Source organism: Pavona decussata, unplaced genomic scaffold (assembly GCF_977016875.1).
Source record: "Pavona decussata unplaced genomic scaffold, jaPavDecu1.1 SCAFFOLD_102, whole genome shotgun sequence".
Lineage (NCBI taxonomy): Eukaryota > Metazoa > Cnidaria > Anthozoa > Scleractinia > Agariciidae > Pavona > Pavona decussata.
The window spans coordinates 4,900,393-4,916,301 of NW_028145517.1; the positions used below are offsets into that span (position 1 = coordinate 4,900,393).

General features: G+C 39.6%; 1 protein-coding gene across 1 annotated transcript; it reads left to right on the forward strand.

The window, feature by feature from the left end:
• Positions 1 to 85: 85 nt before the first annotated feature.
• On the forward strand, positions 86 to 15,389 carry LOC146471794 (SWI/SNF-related matrix-associated actin-dependent regulator of chromatin subfamily A member 5-like). The gene is made up of 23 exons (XM_085120324.1): positions 86 to 219; positions 1,362 to 1,457; positions 2,059 to 2,219; positions 2,330 to 2,430; positions 3,250 to 3,350; positions 3,470 to 3,649; positions 4,447 to 4,602; positions 4,867 to 4,998; positions 5,198 to 5,266; positions 5,760 to 5,869; positions 6,310 to 6,446; positions 7,092 to 7,456; positions 8,384 to 8,516; positions 10,079 to 10,224; positions 10,511 to 10,633; positions 10,739 to 10,852; positions 11,268 to 11,381; positions 11,631 to 11,753; positions 12,297 to 12,548; positions 12,717 to 12,809; positions 13,426 to 13,545; positions 13,963 to 14,082; positions 15,008 to 15,389. Exons 1-23 carry the CDS (start codon positions 163 to 165, stop codon positions 15,089 to 15,091), a joined length of 3,087 nt encoding a protein of 1,028 aa, XP_084976450.1. The 5' UTR covers positions 86 to 162; the 3' UTR covers positions 15,092 to 15,389.
• Positions 15,390 to 15,909: the final 520 nt, after the last annotated feature.

Here is a 15,909-nt window from a genome sequence, read left to right on the forward strand (position 1 = left end):
AAGCTATCCCAGAATTCCTTGCCAAAGGGGCGCTCGGACTAAGACTGGGGACTAGTGCTATTATCTTTCACTTTTCCCAGAAATCTTTTCGTAACGTGTGCCGCCAAAAAAATCTTCCTCCCCGGCTTTTATGTGATTGTCGCTTTACCTTTACACAGTAAAATGCCTAATTACGAAGAAGAAGAGTCATCCAGTAGCGAAAGTACAACGCCAGAGGAGGTATTGCTAAAAAAATAAGCCTTTGCAGTTCAAATTTGTATGTAACTGTAGTTTAAATGATCGGAATGCAGCCTTCGTAAGTTTGTGCTTGAGCGCGAAATTCGCATCCTATTGACCATGTGCATTTCATATTGTCGTTCATTCATACTCAAAATGTCAAAAATGTACTTGTTCTACTTGGTCCAAGAAATCTTTGATCACGCTTCATCTCTTGGAATAGAGGTAAAAAAGTTTGGAATGAGTCTTACCATTGAGATTATTTCCTTTGGCAATTCGCCTCGAACAAGCACATCTTTGTGACTTCTTCACCTTGAGAAAGACTAACAATGACAAGTAATGACAAAAACATCGATGATAGCACTCCATGCCAACAATTTTCTATTAATACATGGAGTATGACTTTGCTAATATGATACAATTTTGTCTGACTCCAAATTAAAGGTTAGTAACGTGTTACAATAATCTTTTCATGAGTACCTATTTAAACTTCGTGCTTGTGTATGACGTAACACAAAGATTCCTGAATATTACTTTGAAAAAACCTTAAGTCTAGTTGTCAGATTACATAAAATATAAAAATCATGTGGGACATTTAAACTGAATACATCGTCACTTTATAGTAATTTAGTCGAAGATGTACTGCCTAAAGAGATTTGCTTGACAGTGCTTGTCAATACATTTATCTTATGCACTGATCAGTTTGAAACTTCAACCCCCCCCCCCCCTCACCCCTCTGCTCCAGCGATTGAACTTTTGAAGATTAGGTTGGTGATGTTCTCATCTTGCAGGGTCAAAAAGCCATTCAAAATTCCCTGCCTACGGTTTGGTTTATCAACAGAGTTGATGACTAAAGGTAAATTGGCCACCGTAAAGAGATTTGAGTGCTGACGTTCCGAGCGTTAGCCCTTCGATTTACTCTGACGACAGGCTAATGCTTGAAACCTCGGCACTTGAATCTCTTTACAGTGGCTAATTTACCTTTAGTCCTCAACTCTGTTGATAAACCAAACATTTCTTTCTATAACCCAATGACGCAGAACCACTGTTTCTTTAAAAACTAACCCTCTTATTCAAAACCCCTACCCTTATATCATCACTTGTGTGGAATGGTCTGATAAATGTTTTGTGTGCTTCCTGTTTAGTCCGGTGATGAAGTTGAGGAACAGGCTCCTGCTCCCAAAGGAAAAAAAAGGGCTGTTGCTTATCAGCCAGTGCCGCAAGGATATGAAGAGAGAGTGGTAAGACCTACTGGAAAAAAAGTTGACTCAAAATAATCAGAAAAAGAAATATTACCTCTGCTGGGATTGGTTCTTGTTTTGTAAGCTCTATTCGTGGCTAGTAGTTTGTCACGTTGTGTCTATTTAGTTTATAGTAGCTATTGGTTGAACTTTCAGTCATTGTCATGAAGGACATTACCCTGACAGTATTGCACAAGTGCAAACACATAGTAGAAATTTTTACTCACCCTCTATCCCCTTGGAGGAGGATTGTTTTATATTAAACTTGGGGTCACTGCTCATGGCTCTGTTGAGTCTGCGTTGTGAATTCCCCCAAGCTCTTGGCATTGCTCTTATCTTGTCATCTGACACCAATCCAGCCCGTAAGGTGGTGGGGAGATAACATGCGCTCTGCCAGGTAAGTGAGACTTTAGTTTGTTGTGTGCATACAAGCCTAAAGTCATATTGACCCGCCACAGGGCTGTGTCTCCCTGATTACACCATCTTGTTGTCTGTTTGCTTTGTCTTAAGACTGTTACATGTATCTAGCTACTTGTCATCCCAAACAATATTTACGACATGCAGAATAGTTACGTTAAGGAAGTTTTTGTTTTCTTTGCAGGAAGCTGATAAGGCCACCAGGTTTAACTACCTGCTGAAGCAGACAGAGATCTTTTCTCATTTTATGAACACAACAAGATCAAAGAAACAGCCAACTAGCCCCTTAAAAATGAAGGCACCACAGTTCCCAAGCAGAAATAGAAAATTATCTGATTGTGGAGAGTAAGTAATTCAAGTAATATAATACTTCATTCAAAATCCCCCGGATCAAGGAAGAGAACCATCGCAACTTCTTTAAGTTAGCTAAGGCAGTTATATTTTTTTGTTTGCAGTCATCGACATCGCCGTACGGAACAGGAGGAAGACGAAGAGTTGATCAGTCAAAACAAGCATGCACAGACGTCTGTTATTCATTTTGATCAGAATCCACACTGTAAGTAACTGATGCCAGTACAAACTGTGAGATGCTAGTGCTGTTAAATGGATAACCATCAAATATGTCACAGGGCTCAAAATTAACTTTCATTTAGTTGCCTACAGGTGACTTGTGGAAAACTTTTGGTCCCCAGATCATTAATGTTGGTCACCATTTTTTTGTGGTATATAACGATATTCTGCACGTAAGACTTCAGATGATAGCAAGCAAAAAAGTCAAAGGAAAGGCATGCAAAATATATCACCTAATGTTTTGGTTAATGTAGCAATGCAACATTAAATGTATGCCAGCAAACAAGATTCCTCGTTAATAGTTGGTCTAAGACATGAATTTTTATTCAGCTCAAGCTCTAAATGTACATTGTGCAGTTCCAGAAAAAATCGATACCCACCCCATGGAAGGTCACCGGAAATTCCTAGGGGAAGGGGGTCTTAAAAGTCAAAATTTTAGAAGCAAAGTATGAAGCAATACTGCAAGTTCCTGGGGTGGATGGGGGATGTAAAACAAAATACCTTCTGTGGCAGGAGTATGGATATTTTCTAGAACTACACATTCATGACTTCATCATATAACACACCTCATTGACTGAATTTTTGGAATGTTGAATACTCAACTGGGTTGTGAAGAGTATTTGAGCTCTTATCTGCTTGTAACACTAAAACAACAATCAACCAGGGTGGAGAGAGAGGCCTTGACCTATGGATTACACAGTGCTTCTTCTGATCACTGTGTCACTTCTCTCACTGCATCAAAGCATGTTTTACTGACATAGCCTTGTGGTATACTAACAAACTCTGATTTTTTTCTACTTTGCAGTCATAAAGAATGGTGAGATGAGGGATTATCAGATTAGAGGTCTTAACTGGCTGATTTCATTGTTTGAGAATGGCATCAATGGAATTTTGGCTGATGAAATGGTACGTACTGAAGTTTAATAGTTTTAAACATGAGAATAACTTTGTTGCAGTGTTCAGGTGTAAGTGAGGTTGACATTTGTAAACAACTGTTAATAACCGCTGTCGTTTTCTTCCAACAGGGTCTAGGCAAGACTTTGCAGACCATTTCTCTGTTGGGTTACATGAAACACTTTAGAGAAATTCCTGGGCCGCACCTTGTCATTGTACCGAAATCCACATTAGCCAATTGGATGGCAGAGTTTGAGAGGTGGTGTCCGACCATCAGGGCTGTCTGTCTCATTGGGACTCAAGAGCAAAGAGTAAGCCAAGGCTTTTTTGTCCAGTAGTTGGGTACAAGTCGAATGTGGCGTAAGAGGGGCACAAAGGACAGTGCTCATTCAGGGGTTTCATTAAGATTTTGAACAGTTGGGCAAGAAGTTATTGCACCTGGGCAGGATAGTTAACTTGGATATACTTATATACTTGGTCTTTTATTGAAAAAGTTGTTGAGATGTTAAAAGCAACTGGGGGAAGTCATGTTCACAGATGGTCAATTTGCCTGGTGGCTGGCCCTTAATGAAACCTCTGCCTAATGTAGACATCTAGTGTCTGACTCAGAATAATATTAATATGCAAAATCTTGTTACAGTGCAACTTATAAAACCGTGAACACTAAGGGTCAGTTATTAAAAGATAGTTTAGACAGTGTTTAACAAAACCACGCTCTAAAGCCGGGGCCTAAGTTACACTCTTTTTAAATAACTGGCCCTAAGATTTATTTTTTTGAAATGTTTATTGTTCTTTGAAAAACCAGTTGCTAGATCAAATTGCCAGAAGAAACCACAACCAATCAGTGATTCATTTAGTAGTAACCTTTCACGATTTCCTCAGCAACAAGTGTGGAGTCAGTCAATCAATCAATTTACCAGGTAGTGAATCAATAATTCCATCAATCCAGCAAACATTTGATCGATCAGCTAGCCATCAAGTCAGTTTGTCAGTGACTCATTCAGCCAAACAGCTGTTCAGATATTCAAACATCCCAATATTTTATTTTGCAAAAAAATATATAATTTATAACAAGGTAGTACTTAAACATTCTTTCTTGTACACATAGGCAGCATTTATTCGTGACACCATGCTTCCAGGAGAGTGGGATACTTGTATTACATCTTACGAGATGGTGATCAGGGAAAAGGCTGTGTTCAAGAAGTTTGCTTGGAGATATGTCATTATTGACGAGGCCCACAGGATCAAAAATGAGAAATCAAAGGTAAAACAAAATCACTGTTACTTCAACTTTACACCTAAAAAAAGATATGAACATATTTTCTCCCACACATTTAAAAGACATGAACACATAATTATTATTTTCTTAAGAAGTCAGGAGAATTTGTTGTTTCATGAAATCTGGTGGCTACATACATCCATCACTTTCTGTCTTGACTCTCCCCTTTTACTGTATCAGATAATGTAGCTGTTCAATCAGTATGTCCTCTTTTGGAAAAGTCAATGTATTTTTTCTTTCCTGTTTTAGCTGTCAGAAATTGTGCGAGAACTCAGATCAACCAATCGTTTGCTGCTGACAGGAACTCCTTTACAGAATAATCTTCACGAGCTCTGGTCACTGCTGAACTTCTTGCTTCCTGATGTCTTTAGCTCAGCTGATGTAAGTGTTTTTTAAATGAACTGCGAGGATGAATATGAGTTACCTGCCCTAATGAGGTTTCAGTACTTACCTTGAACAAACCATTGTAGAGTGCAGCTCAACTTACATTTTAGATAGAGTTTAACGGGCATGCCTTAGTCTGTTATCACAACTGATAATGACTTGATCACATCACAATATGACGATCATAACCTTTCAGGATTTTGATGCATGGTTCAACACCAACTCCCTGGTTGAGGAAAAGCAGCTAGTGGAACGTCTTCACTCAGTAAGTTATAAAGTGGCTGTATATCTTATAAAGTAAGCATCTAAACAATAGAGATATGTGCATCCCTCTATCTATTTATGGTCCTTTCGGTTGTCATATGAACTCAGATTCAGACCAATTTAATTAGGAGAGGAAAGATGGATTAAATAAATTATTTTTTTACTATAGGTCGTCGGACATTGCCTGAACATATTTCTAAAATTTTTAACCAATTCATAACCTCTCTGGCCCCCCAGTCTGTCAACCATTGTTCCAGAAGATTCTAATCATTTCAAATACTACCTACATTCCATTTGGCAGGAGGCAACTGCTTCCACCTATTATTTACACTTCATCTCTGACTTATTAACCCTGCTACAGCTGAGTATATGGTTTTACACTTCCTTTGATTGGTAACTAAACAACATTATTTTTCTCTGCCAATGCATCTGTCATAACAATAATTTAACAGTTTAAAATTTTTTGATTATGTTACATTTTAATCAAACTTTAGGTTCTAAGGCCATTCCTACTGCGTCGGCTTAAGTCTGATGTTGAAAGAAGACTTCTACCAAAGAAGGAGACGAAGATCTATGTTGGGCTTACAAAGATGCAAAGACAGTGGTGGGTTTTTCTTTCGTGATTTTTTTATTTCTTGTCATGAATAACCAAGAGAATACAGAATGGTTTAAGTGTTCTGTTCAAAATGGGTTTATGTGATGATTAGTGATAAAATCCAAATTTCTCTGTTAATAATGCAGACTGGTTATCTTGTAAGAATAGTAGCTTCCTGTTTGTGTTTTTGAGCTAAAGACTTTTTAGCATTTTAATATAATTGAAAATTTTGAGGAATTTGCTGATTATTTTCCCATAATCTCAAGCAATTCAAGCAAATGATAAATATTACTCTTTTGCCCGTTTTTGAGCTAAGATGAAGTTATTCAACCAAGCAACATCTCTCTACATGATAGTGCTTGCAAGAAAAAAATACTGTCCGAAATCTTTAGGATTGCTCAGATGTAAGATCTGAAGGCATGTGTTTCTTGTTATTGTTGATTTTTTAGGTACACAAAAATCCTGATGAAGGATATTGATGTAGTGAATGGAGCAGGCAAATCAGACAAAATGAGACTTCTGAATATTCTGATGCAGCTGCGCAAATGCACAAATCACCCGTACTTGTTTGATGGAGCAGAACCTGGTATGTATGGGCGACTGTCTGTCAAATGCACAAAACAGGTTGTGGCTTTATAGGATGTTTAAGTGAAGGAGAGGAGGGTCATCAGGATTCTTAGCACAAAATAAGCTCTTAGTGGACAGTTGTGAAGTGTGTCTTGTGATTCTGTCAGCTGTTGTGTAAATTTGTCCAAAATAATAATTTAAGGCTGTGTTCGATTGACCCTATTCCGGAATAGGAATAGATACAACAATGACGAGAAATCCCTCTGGATCGGAGAAAGAAACGGCTCTTAAATTATCATGTCCCAGCGATAGTTTGCAGAATTGGCCTCCCAAATCTCTTAAAAAGAGAAAATTAACAGCTATTCTGCTTATTCTTATTCCGGAATAAGGTCAATCAAATGCAACCTGAATTAATAGACAGTCAACTATTTGGTCAATAAAGTCATATTTTTTTGCGGTGAGGGAGTTCTGGTCAAACAAATGAAATGCAGGAACGAAGATTCAGTATTTTCCTCAACTAGTTATTCTGTTATTTATCCAAATTCACTGTAGTAAACTATCTTCGTGGTTGGAAAATTTATTGAAATTTACTGTAATTTGTTATAGTTCATTTGTATAATTTTAATTTAATGTAGTTAACAGACACCTTATTTTGTTATTTAAGGTCCTCCTTACACCACTGATCAACATCTAGTAGACAACAGTGGCAAATTACGTGTGCTAGACAAGTTGCTGATCCGACTCCAACAGGAGGGATCCCGAGTGCTGATCTTCTCACAGATGACAAGAATGTTAGATATCCTTGAAGATTACTGTCTCTGGAAGGGGTTTGAGTACTGCCGTTTGGATGGACAGACACCTCATGAAGAGAGGCAGTCGCAGATCAATGCTTTCAACATGCCAGACAGCTCCAAGTTTGTCTTCATGTTGAGTACCAGAGCAGGGGGTCTGGGAATCAATCTTGCAACAGCAGACATTGTTATCCTTTATGACAGTGACTGGAACCCACAAGTTGATCTCCAAGCTATGGTAAAAAGCCACTGCAAATACTCAGTGGGAACCTGTTAGCATGACCACCTTCAGGCCTTTAAAATGTGGCCGTAATAATGGGGTGGTCGGATTAACGAGGTTGTAAAACTAAGGAAATGACTGGAATTTCAATTTGTGGTTGTAATAATGAGGTGGTTGTAAGGCTGGGTTCCACTATATGAGAAACGTTTCGCCATTATCATCATGACAGTGTTGCTTTTCGTGAAAGATGGCAACTGTCTGGGAGAAGGCTCTGCTGGGTGCCAGGTCATGCCATAACAAAATGTCTTCAAAAATCGTGGAAATTTCCATAATGTGACCTTGCCAGGAAAATGATAAGTATTAATGCCATGAAAACGTTGAGATGAGGTTGCAAAATTTGTGCCAACGTTTAGTTTCCATTTTGGACAATAATGAAAATCTTCAAGTTTTTTTGACCTGGCCCTTGGCAGGGCCATCTGTTGATCTACACTGATTTGGCCTTGGGGATGAAGCTGGACTATGGAAGTGTTATGGATCAAACTGATTTCAAAGCTTGCCCTGTGGTAAAAGAGCCCAGATCTTTTAGCCAATGTTTTAACTTGCAGAACTAGGTAGTGATTCTTTTCAGGGCTAAGGCTGAATGAAAGATATTAATGAAGGCGAGATATCAAGAAAATAAAAAATAAAAAATAAAGGAACCGTAACTTACCTTCATACTGCTCTAGCTGTGAAGAAAACAAGTTCTGTCTCATTTCATTGAAATATTTGCTGATAAATTTGCCCTTTTGCTGTCAGTAGTACCATGGCCTGCAATCAGTTTGTGTTATTATTTGATGTAGTTGGGTTGCAAATGTGGAAGAGCCGTCCTTCCTGAAGTAAACCCCTTGCTTCATCCCAACCCATATAATCTGATGACTTCAAGCATGACCCTCTGTTACTATTTAGGACCGCGCCCATCGTATTGGACAAAAGAAGCAGGTCCATGTGTTCAGATACATCACAGAAAGCACTGTAGAGGAAAGGATTGTAGAAAGAGCAGAAATGAAGCTCAGACTTGATGCTATTGTCATTCAACAAGGTAAGGACATTTTTATACTTCCTTAAAAGCAGTTGTTTGCACCATTAGACCATGTTTCACCCAGCAGTACTGAGTTAATGCTGTGTAATTGGCAAGGCCGTTCTAGGTATCCTTGCTCAATGTCTTTCTAGTGATTTTGTGTTAACTGAACGCAATATTGGCTTCCTTTTCAACTCTCAGTTCTTTTTCCCAGTTCTCCAGTACATTGGTGATTGTTGACTGGCTTTTTTCAGCCCTTTTAACCCATTAACGGCCAAGGCGCCCAAAACCGGCCGATATTTTCCGCACGCCCGCGGTAGGTTCCTGCCACCCCTAGAAGGGATAATTTTGTCCTCTATTGTTCTAATTGTCTTTAGAAAAGACTGACCAATCAGAATCTATCGTCTGCGCATATATTTTTAGGTCGTAGGGGGGTCTAGACACAAAAAGGTTTTTGTCTTCCGAAAATATCAGATTTCATTGATAATGGCGGGCCACGCGCTTTACGCTTAAATATTCAAGACGCCAATTTCGCATTTTCCGAAGGAAAACACACCTTTTCGAAACGGTAAATCAAAAGAGGAACTTCTAAGGAATACTCGACAGTTTCAACAGCGGAAATCCAAGCATTAACAGCGAAGAAATTATGCTTCGAGGAAAATTTGTAGTTTTACCGAGGCGACGAGCTGGCGGACATCTCAAATCATTATTTTCGCCATTGACTTTCTTGGTGATGTTAGAGTGTTTCTCGCAATACAACTCACAAAGAATTACAGGTTTGATAGTGGATTTGTACTGAAATACTATTCTAATTGATCGATTCTTCGTATTCCGAACAGTTTTAGCAAAAGTTTTGAAAAACATGCTCCGCACGGGTCGATAAATTCGCTTCAAAATTGACTCGCAATTGCTTCAAATGGCTTGCGAGTCGGTCGCCTCGCGGCAAAAATTATACGTGTTTTCTTCTAAGACCTATACAAAGACTTATTTGAATAAATGTTTTAATTAGGAAAGCTTTATTGCCTGTTTTTCTTTCTATTTTCATTGATGAAACGTCATAACTGCCTAATCTTGCGTAAACAAACACGTCTTCTCGAGAGCGGATCAAATTACTGCCATGTGACGCGAGGATCAAATTTCATCAAATTTTCGAAATTTTTACCTTCAGCTTTGTTTTTTGGGTAATCTTTAATTTGCAGGTGGGTATTTTATTAGACAATTAGAAATTCTAGCTAGTCTAGACCAAAGGAGTGTTGTTTCTTTGACCCAGTAAGTTGTCAATTTTTACTGCATATTGGGTTAATTATTAACAATATGCTAATTTGTGAAAATGTCGAAAACACGTGGGCTGCAATGGGTTGATGGTACAAGTTAAAAATTTGAAAAGAAATCTGAAACTCATTACAATCAGTATCGTGAGGTTTAACAAAGAGTTTTGACAATTGAATAGCTTTTGCAAACATCATAATATTTGAAATCCTTCTACACTGCACAGCTGAAAATGCCATATTACAAATTTAATTATCTGCTATCAAACGGACTTACAAACAGTTCCATGTCTCAGAATGTTCCATTTCCTTCAGGCCGCCTCGTTGATCCTAACCTCAAAGTCAGCAAAGATGAAATGCTGAGCATGATCAGACATGGCGCCGATGAAGTATTTGCTTCAAAAGATGAAGAAATCACAGACGAGGACATAGATGCCATCTTGAAGAAAGGAGAAAAGAAGGTACCTTGCGAAAACGTTTGTAGTGCAGTACTGATTCAACGATGCACTTGTTCCAAGAAATATGCTAAAAATTTAAATTTGATTCAACACACTTTCAACAAACTTTCAACAATGTTGAACGACCTGTTCAAATGCCCCCAACATTAATTTTGGTTCAACAAAGTGTTGAACGCACGTTGAAGCAAATGTTGAAACTGTTTAAACGGGCTTTACCATTTTGTGGTCAGCCCTTTCTAGAATTTTTTTGCTTGTTATGGCTCAGTTTTACTGTCATTTCCTTATCTAGACTGCAGAGTTAGAGGAGAAGATGAAGCAGTTTGGAGAGGGCTCGCTAAGAAAGCTTGCCATGGATGCCCCAACAGAAAGCATCTTTCATTTTGAGGGGGAAGACTACAAGGAGAAGCGTAAGGTGAGAACACTGTTTACCCCGCCACCCCTCCCTCTCAGCTTTTTTGCTTTTGTGTGATTTGCTGATTTGCTTGAATGTTAATGTTGTGTTGTTGATGTCATTCAGACTGGTGGTATGCCTCATTGGATCGAGCCTCCTAAAAGAGAGCGTAAAGCCAACTATGCTGTGGATGCCTACTTTAGGGAAATGCTGAGAGTTAGTGAACCTAAAGCACCAAAGGTAAGGCACAATAATTGTAGCCTGTTCAAACATTCAAAGGGTTGGGAGTGGCACAAAGATTTACTCTATTGGCTGAGAGAAGAAGAGACCAGTTTGTCTTCAAGCCATCGTGCATGAATCTGATTGCGTTTAAACTGAAGCCTGGCTTGTTGAGCTTGTATGGCTATACGATCGTTGTGTGATATTCAATTAGACTCCCTCGCAGGCACTCTTTTGGCTCGTCATGCAATCTTTCCTCCCCGACGAAGGAAAGATTGTGTGACAAGCCAAAAGAGCATCTGTGTGGGATGGTAACATTCAATCAGTCTGTTCATCAGTTTTTACTTCTGAACTCTTACTAGATATGCAAATAAAAGATGTGTACACAATGATACCTGAGAGGGTAAACTGCTATTTTGTCATTGATCTTTTTCAGGCACCACGACCCCCAAAGCAGCCGAACGTACAGGATTACCAATTCTTCCCACCAAGGTTATTTGAACTTCTGGACAAAGAAATCTATGCCTACAGGAAGAGCATTGGATACAAGGTAAAGGAGGCATTTTTGACCCGCTTACAAACCCTTGTTTACTGTGTCCAGCTTCTAATATATGTTGAATTTTATATCTTTTTGAACTATTGAGAAGTTCTCCCCTTAGTTGGTACTATCATCATCATCATCATCATCATCATCATCATCATCATCATCATCATCATCATCATCATCATCTATTTGTTTATTTTTTGCTGGTGGAATTCAGTACATTTATCAAACTTGTGTTCTTTGGTGTTGTTTTAGGTTCCTAGGGACCCTGACGACCCTCAAGGAGGCGAGAGGCAAAAGGAAGCACAGCGATTAATAGACGAGTCTGAACCGCTTAACGAGGAGGAGGTGGCCGAGAAAGAACAACTGCTTCAAGAGGTAGCTTGGGTGTAACTTCTTTGTTTAGAAAATAATGTGACTGTGTGGGCATTGAGAGCCTTATGAATGTTTGGTTTATCAACAGAGTTGTTAACTAAAGGTAAATTGGCCACCGTAAAGAGATTCGAGGGCTGACCTTTCAAGTGTTAACCCTTAGCCATTCACTCTGACTTAGGGCTAACGCTTGAAACGTCAGCACTCGAATCTATTGACGGTAACCAAATTACCTTTCATAATAAACCAAACATTCGTTTCTACCGACGCAGCACCGCAGTTTCTCTTATCGATCGCCTTCAGCTCGTCTTAGACTTGCTGCCCTGGGCGCATTAAGCGCTGTTGACTGTTTCACCCAAGCAGTACTTCACTACCATGATTAGAAGTTACAAAAACAAAACAAAAAAAGAAAAAAAAAAGAAACTTGTTTAACCCTATTCCTATTTTACGTAAGGCTTTACAAACTGGTCCAAAAGAGACCAGTTTGTAAATTTGGTGACCGAAATCCAGTCACTAAAAATTTCTTAACTGTACTGGTGTTTTACGTAGGGCTTTACAAACTGGTCCAAGCGAGAATTCAACCAGTTCATCAAGGCATGTGAGAAGTACGGCCGCGACGACTTAGACAACATCTGTCAGGAAGTGGAAGGAAAAACGCCTGACGAAGTGCGAGCCTATGCTGCTGTGTTCTGGGAACGAAAGGACGAGATGACGGATATCGAGAAAATCATGGCGCAAATTGAACGAGGAGAAGGCAAGATTCAACGCAGAATCAGCATAAAGAAAGCACTGGAGGCCAAGGTATGGTCCTTGTATTCCTACAAGAACACCTTGAGGCAAAAATATTGATAGGAGTATAGTAAATGTAGACCGAAATACAATGCTTTTCTACTTGATTTTTTATAATTTGATTGTTTATGGTGTATTGTGCCCCCTCTTACTCAGTTAAATGTATTTTTTGCTTTGCAGATGGCCCGCTATCGCTCACCGTTCCATCAGATGAGGATCGCGTATGGAACAAATAAAGGGAAGAACTACACTGAAGAAGAGGATCGCTTCTTGGTAAGTCCATTTGCTTTAAGAAGAAGTTTCACGGAGATTTTGAACTTTTGGGGTGAAAATGGCGCTTCAATACCATCACACGGATACAAAATAGGTCTATAACACCGAGAGAAAGAATTGAACGTTTGGAAGAAGACCAAATGACGATCTGTTCTAGCGCATTTTGGAAGCGAAAATGCAGGAACTTGCAAAAAGCTAGCGTAACATTTTTCAAGTTACATTCCATTCCAACTCAGTATTTCCATGACCAAGACATCAATTGACACGTTTAGTACACTGGGGTGGTAATTTATAACAATACCGGACCATTAGTTTTAATTTCCTGTTAACAGAAAGACGTTTTCGGTTTTTTCAAATTACAACAAATCCAAATGAATCCCCCCCCCACCCCCTGCGCCCTCCCTCTTTTAATCAGCGCGTTCTACGTATGATGGCCAGATCCTTTGATGGTAAGTATAGAGGATGTGGGTTATTCTATAGCCGGTTGATTCCTTTAGAGCAGCGACCTGAATCTGTGGGCGTAAAAAAAGTGCGTCATTATGGTGGGCCCTATACCTTTGTTTCGTGGGGTTTTTAAAACATTTTAATAATGATTTCCTTTGTATTTATCCCTCAGATTTGCATGCTGCACAAACTTGGATTCGACAAGGAGAACGTGTATGATGAGCTAAGGATGGCATGCAGAAGTGCACCGCAATTCCGGTTTGACTGGTTTCTTAAATCCAGGACAGCCCAGGTAAAGATCATTCCATTGAGTATCGTGCGGCTAGATAGTAGCAGTCCCTTTCTAAAAAAAAAAACACCGGGCGAGGGAAAGAACCAACAAAGAACCGAATTGGAGCGAACAAGCCGAGGGAGAGATGGGACCCTCTATCCTTCTACCTTTTCGTCTTTTGGTTGCTCCAATCTCGTCAATTTCGCGTAGCTCATTTCGCTCCTCCTTTCGGCTACCCACAATGGGAGTGTTGGCACTGTATTAGTCAAGATGGAGGCTAGACAGTCGCTGCACTTCGGGTTGTATCCGATGTGTTATACGTGGTAATAAGGTTCAAAGTAATCCCTTTTCAGGGTTATGTTAAATACTATACTTAGCTCCAAATATTAAAACAACCGACGACCGAATTTGTTTGACGTCCTCTGTTGTTGGTTGTAGGAACTTCAGCGACGATGCAACACACTGATCACATTGATTGAACGAGAAATGATGGAGCTAGAGGAGAAAGAGAAAGCAGAGAGAAAGAAGCGAGGCAAGGCCGCAGGGGGGACACCTAAGGTACGTCCAAATCATTTATCTCCCCCCCTCACCCCTTCCCTCCGCTGGATCCCACACCGCTTCAATAGAGCGACACGACTGCGCGGTCATCTGGTCTATTGCACAGGCGCAAACGCTGTCAGAAAGTTACATCATAGCCAAGGTTACACTACACTCTCGACTGCTTTCTTTTCGCAGCTGCTCAAGTTGTGTTCATAACTGCAATGTTCTTAGACTGTCTTTGCTTGTACTGTTTGGCGTAACATGGCTTTGTTTATTTGGTTAAGCCGCCACTTAATTTCTTTCGCTAAGAGCTCCTAAAACTACGTACACAAACACTTACATACGCACTTACACGCATACGTAAATACGTACATTTCTACCTGGCACAGTTTTTTTTCCTCATCCCACGTCAAATGACCTTATTTTGCATGCACGTCGTGAATAACATGAATCAGGAGTCGAAACGTTCTTCCCTCCTTTCTTTCTTCAGTCATGAAAAAGGAAATATTTCATGTGTTTCCGCGGATAACACGAGTAAAAGTTTGGAGAAGGAAAAGCCGTTGATACTATCGCGTAAATTAAGCAATTGACCGTAAGAGATCAAAAGGTGATTTCCTTGGCGTTTGATGGTATCGGTAATGGTTTCTTTACCCTGCGAGCTGAAAAAAATCCCCTCGATCTCCATAGAAAAAATCGAGTAGAGGAATAGCCTCCCATGCGGTCGTTTTTAGGGGACTCGTATTACCTGGGGAGGAGAGAATACAAGTCCCCTAAAACAACTGCGTGGGAGGCTATTAGAGGAAGGGATTTCCCTTTTTTTTTTTTTGTAGGTAATCGAAGGGGTATGGTTTATTAAAATCTCGATACAATGTGTGGTGCGCCTCTCTCGGTTGCCCTTGGTGTCGAATGCTTCGAATTGATATGGGTCTCTTTTCTTTAACAGGCTCAAACACCGAACAAAGACGAAAAGAAGAGAAAAGCCGATGGAACACCCGATGGCAGGGGACGCAAAAAGAAGAAGCAGTAGACGGCAAATAATCGAAGAAGCTTCTAATATAAATGAACTCGTAATCACCGCTCTCTTCTCAGATTTTGAAATTGCCAGGCATTCCCGCATCCTCTTTGTATCATAAAAATCGTATTTATCTTTAAGCCGTTTGTAGTCAATTTATCGGTCGCTAGCATTTTTTATTTTACATCACAAATGTATCTGAAATATGAACCGTCGTTTTGCATGAAAAGTGTCTAAAACCTGAATGATAACTTTGAATAGAAAATCCTGTAGATCTCAAATTTTACGCGATTAAAGTTTTTATGTGAATGAAGTTGTTTTCTGTGTTGAGCTGTTTCGTGTTCTATTCCATCTTTTTCAACGAAAGCTAAATACCACTTGTGGTTTGTTTTAGACTTCCTCGCCACTTTCCTTTTTGCGTGCATGCAGCTGTTTTTCCTGGTTGATTGAAGGACAGAAATTCTGTCACGTCCTAACTTTATCTCACCAGAGGCAGCCCAATCTCGCGTCACAAGAGAGCATGTAATAATTTTAATTATTAAAATAGGCCATTTCCGAGTTGGTTTGAACCTCATTGTAAAAGCGAGGATAAGTGCAAAGTTTTTGGTATGAAAATAAGTTTTCAATCATATGCAACCGAAATTAATTTTCATATGAAAAGTTTTGCACTTAGCCTCGCTTTCATAATGAGGTTCAGAGCAACTCGCAAATAGTCTATTTCTTGGGATGCCTTTGATTTCACTCAGCGGATTACCTACACACTAGCACGCTGGAAAATTGCCTCAGCCACAGGAGTAGCCTGCGAACGCACACGTATTTCTGGGGGAGAGAAG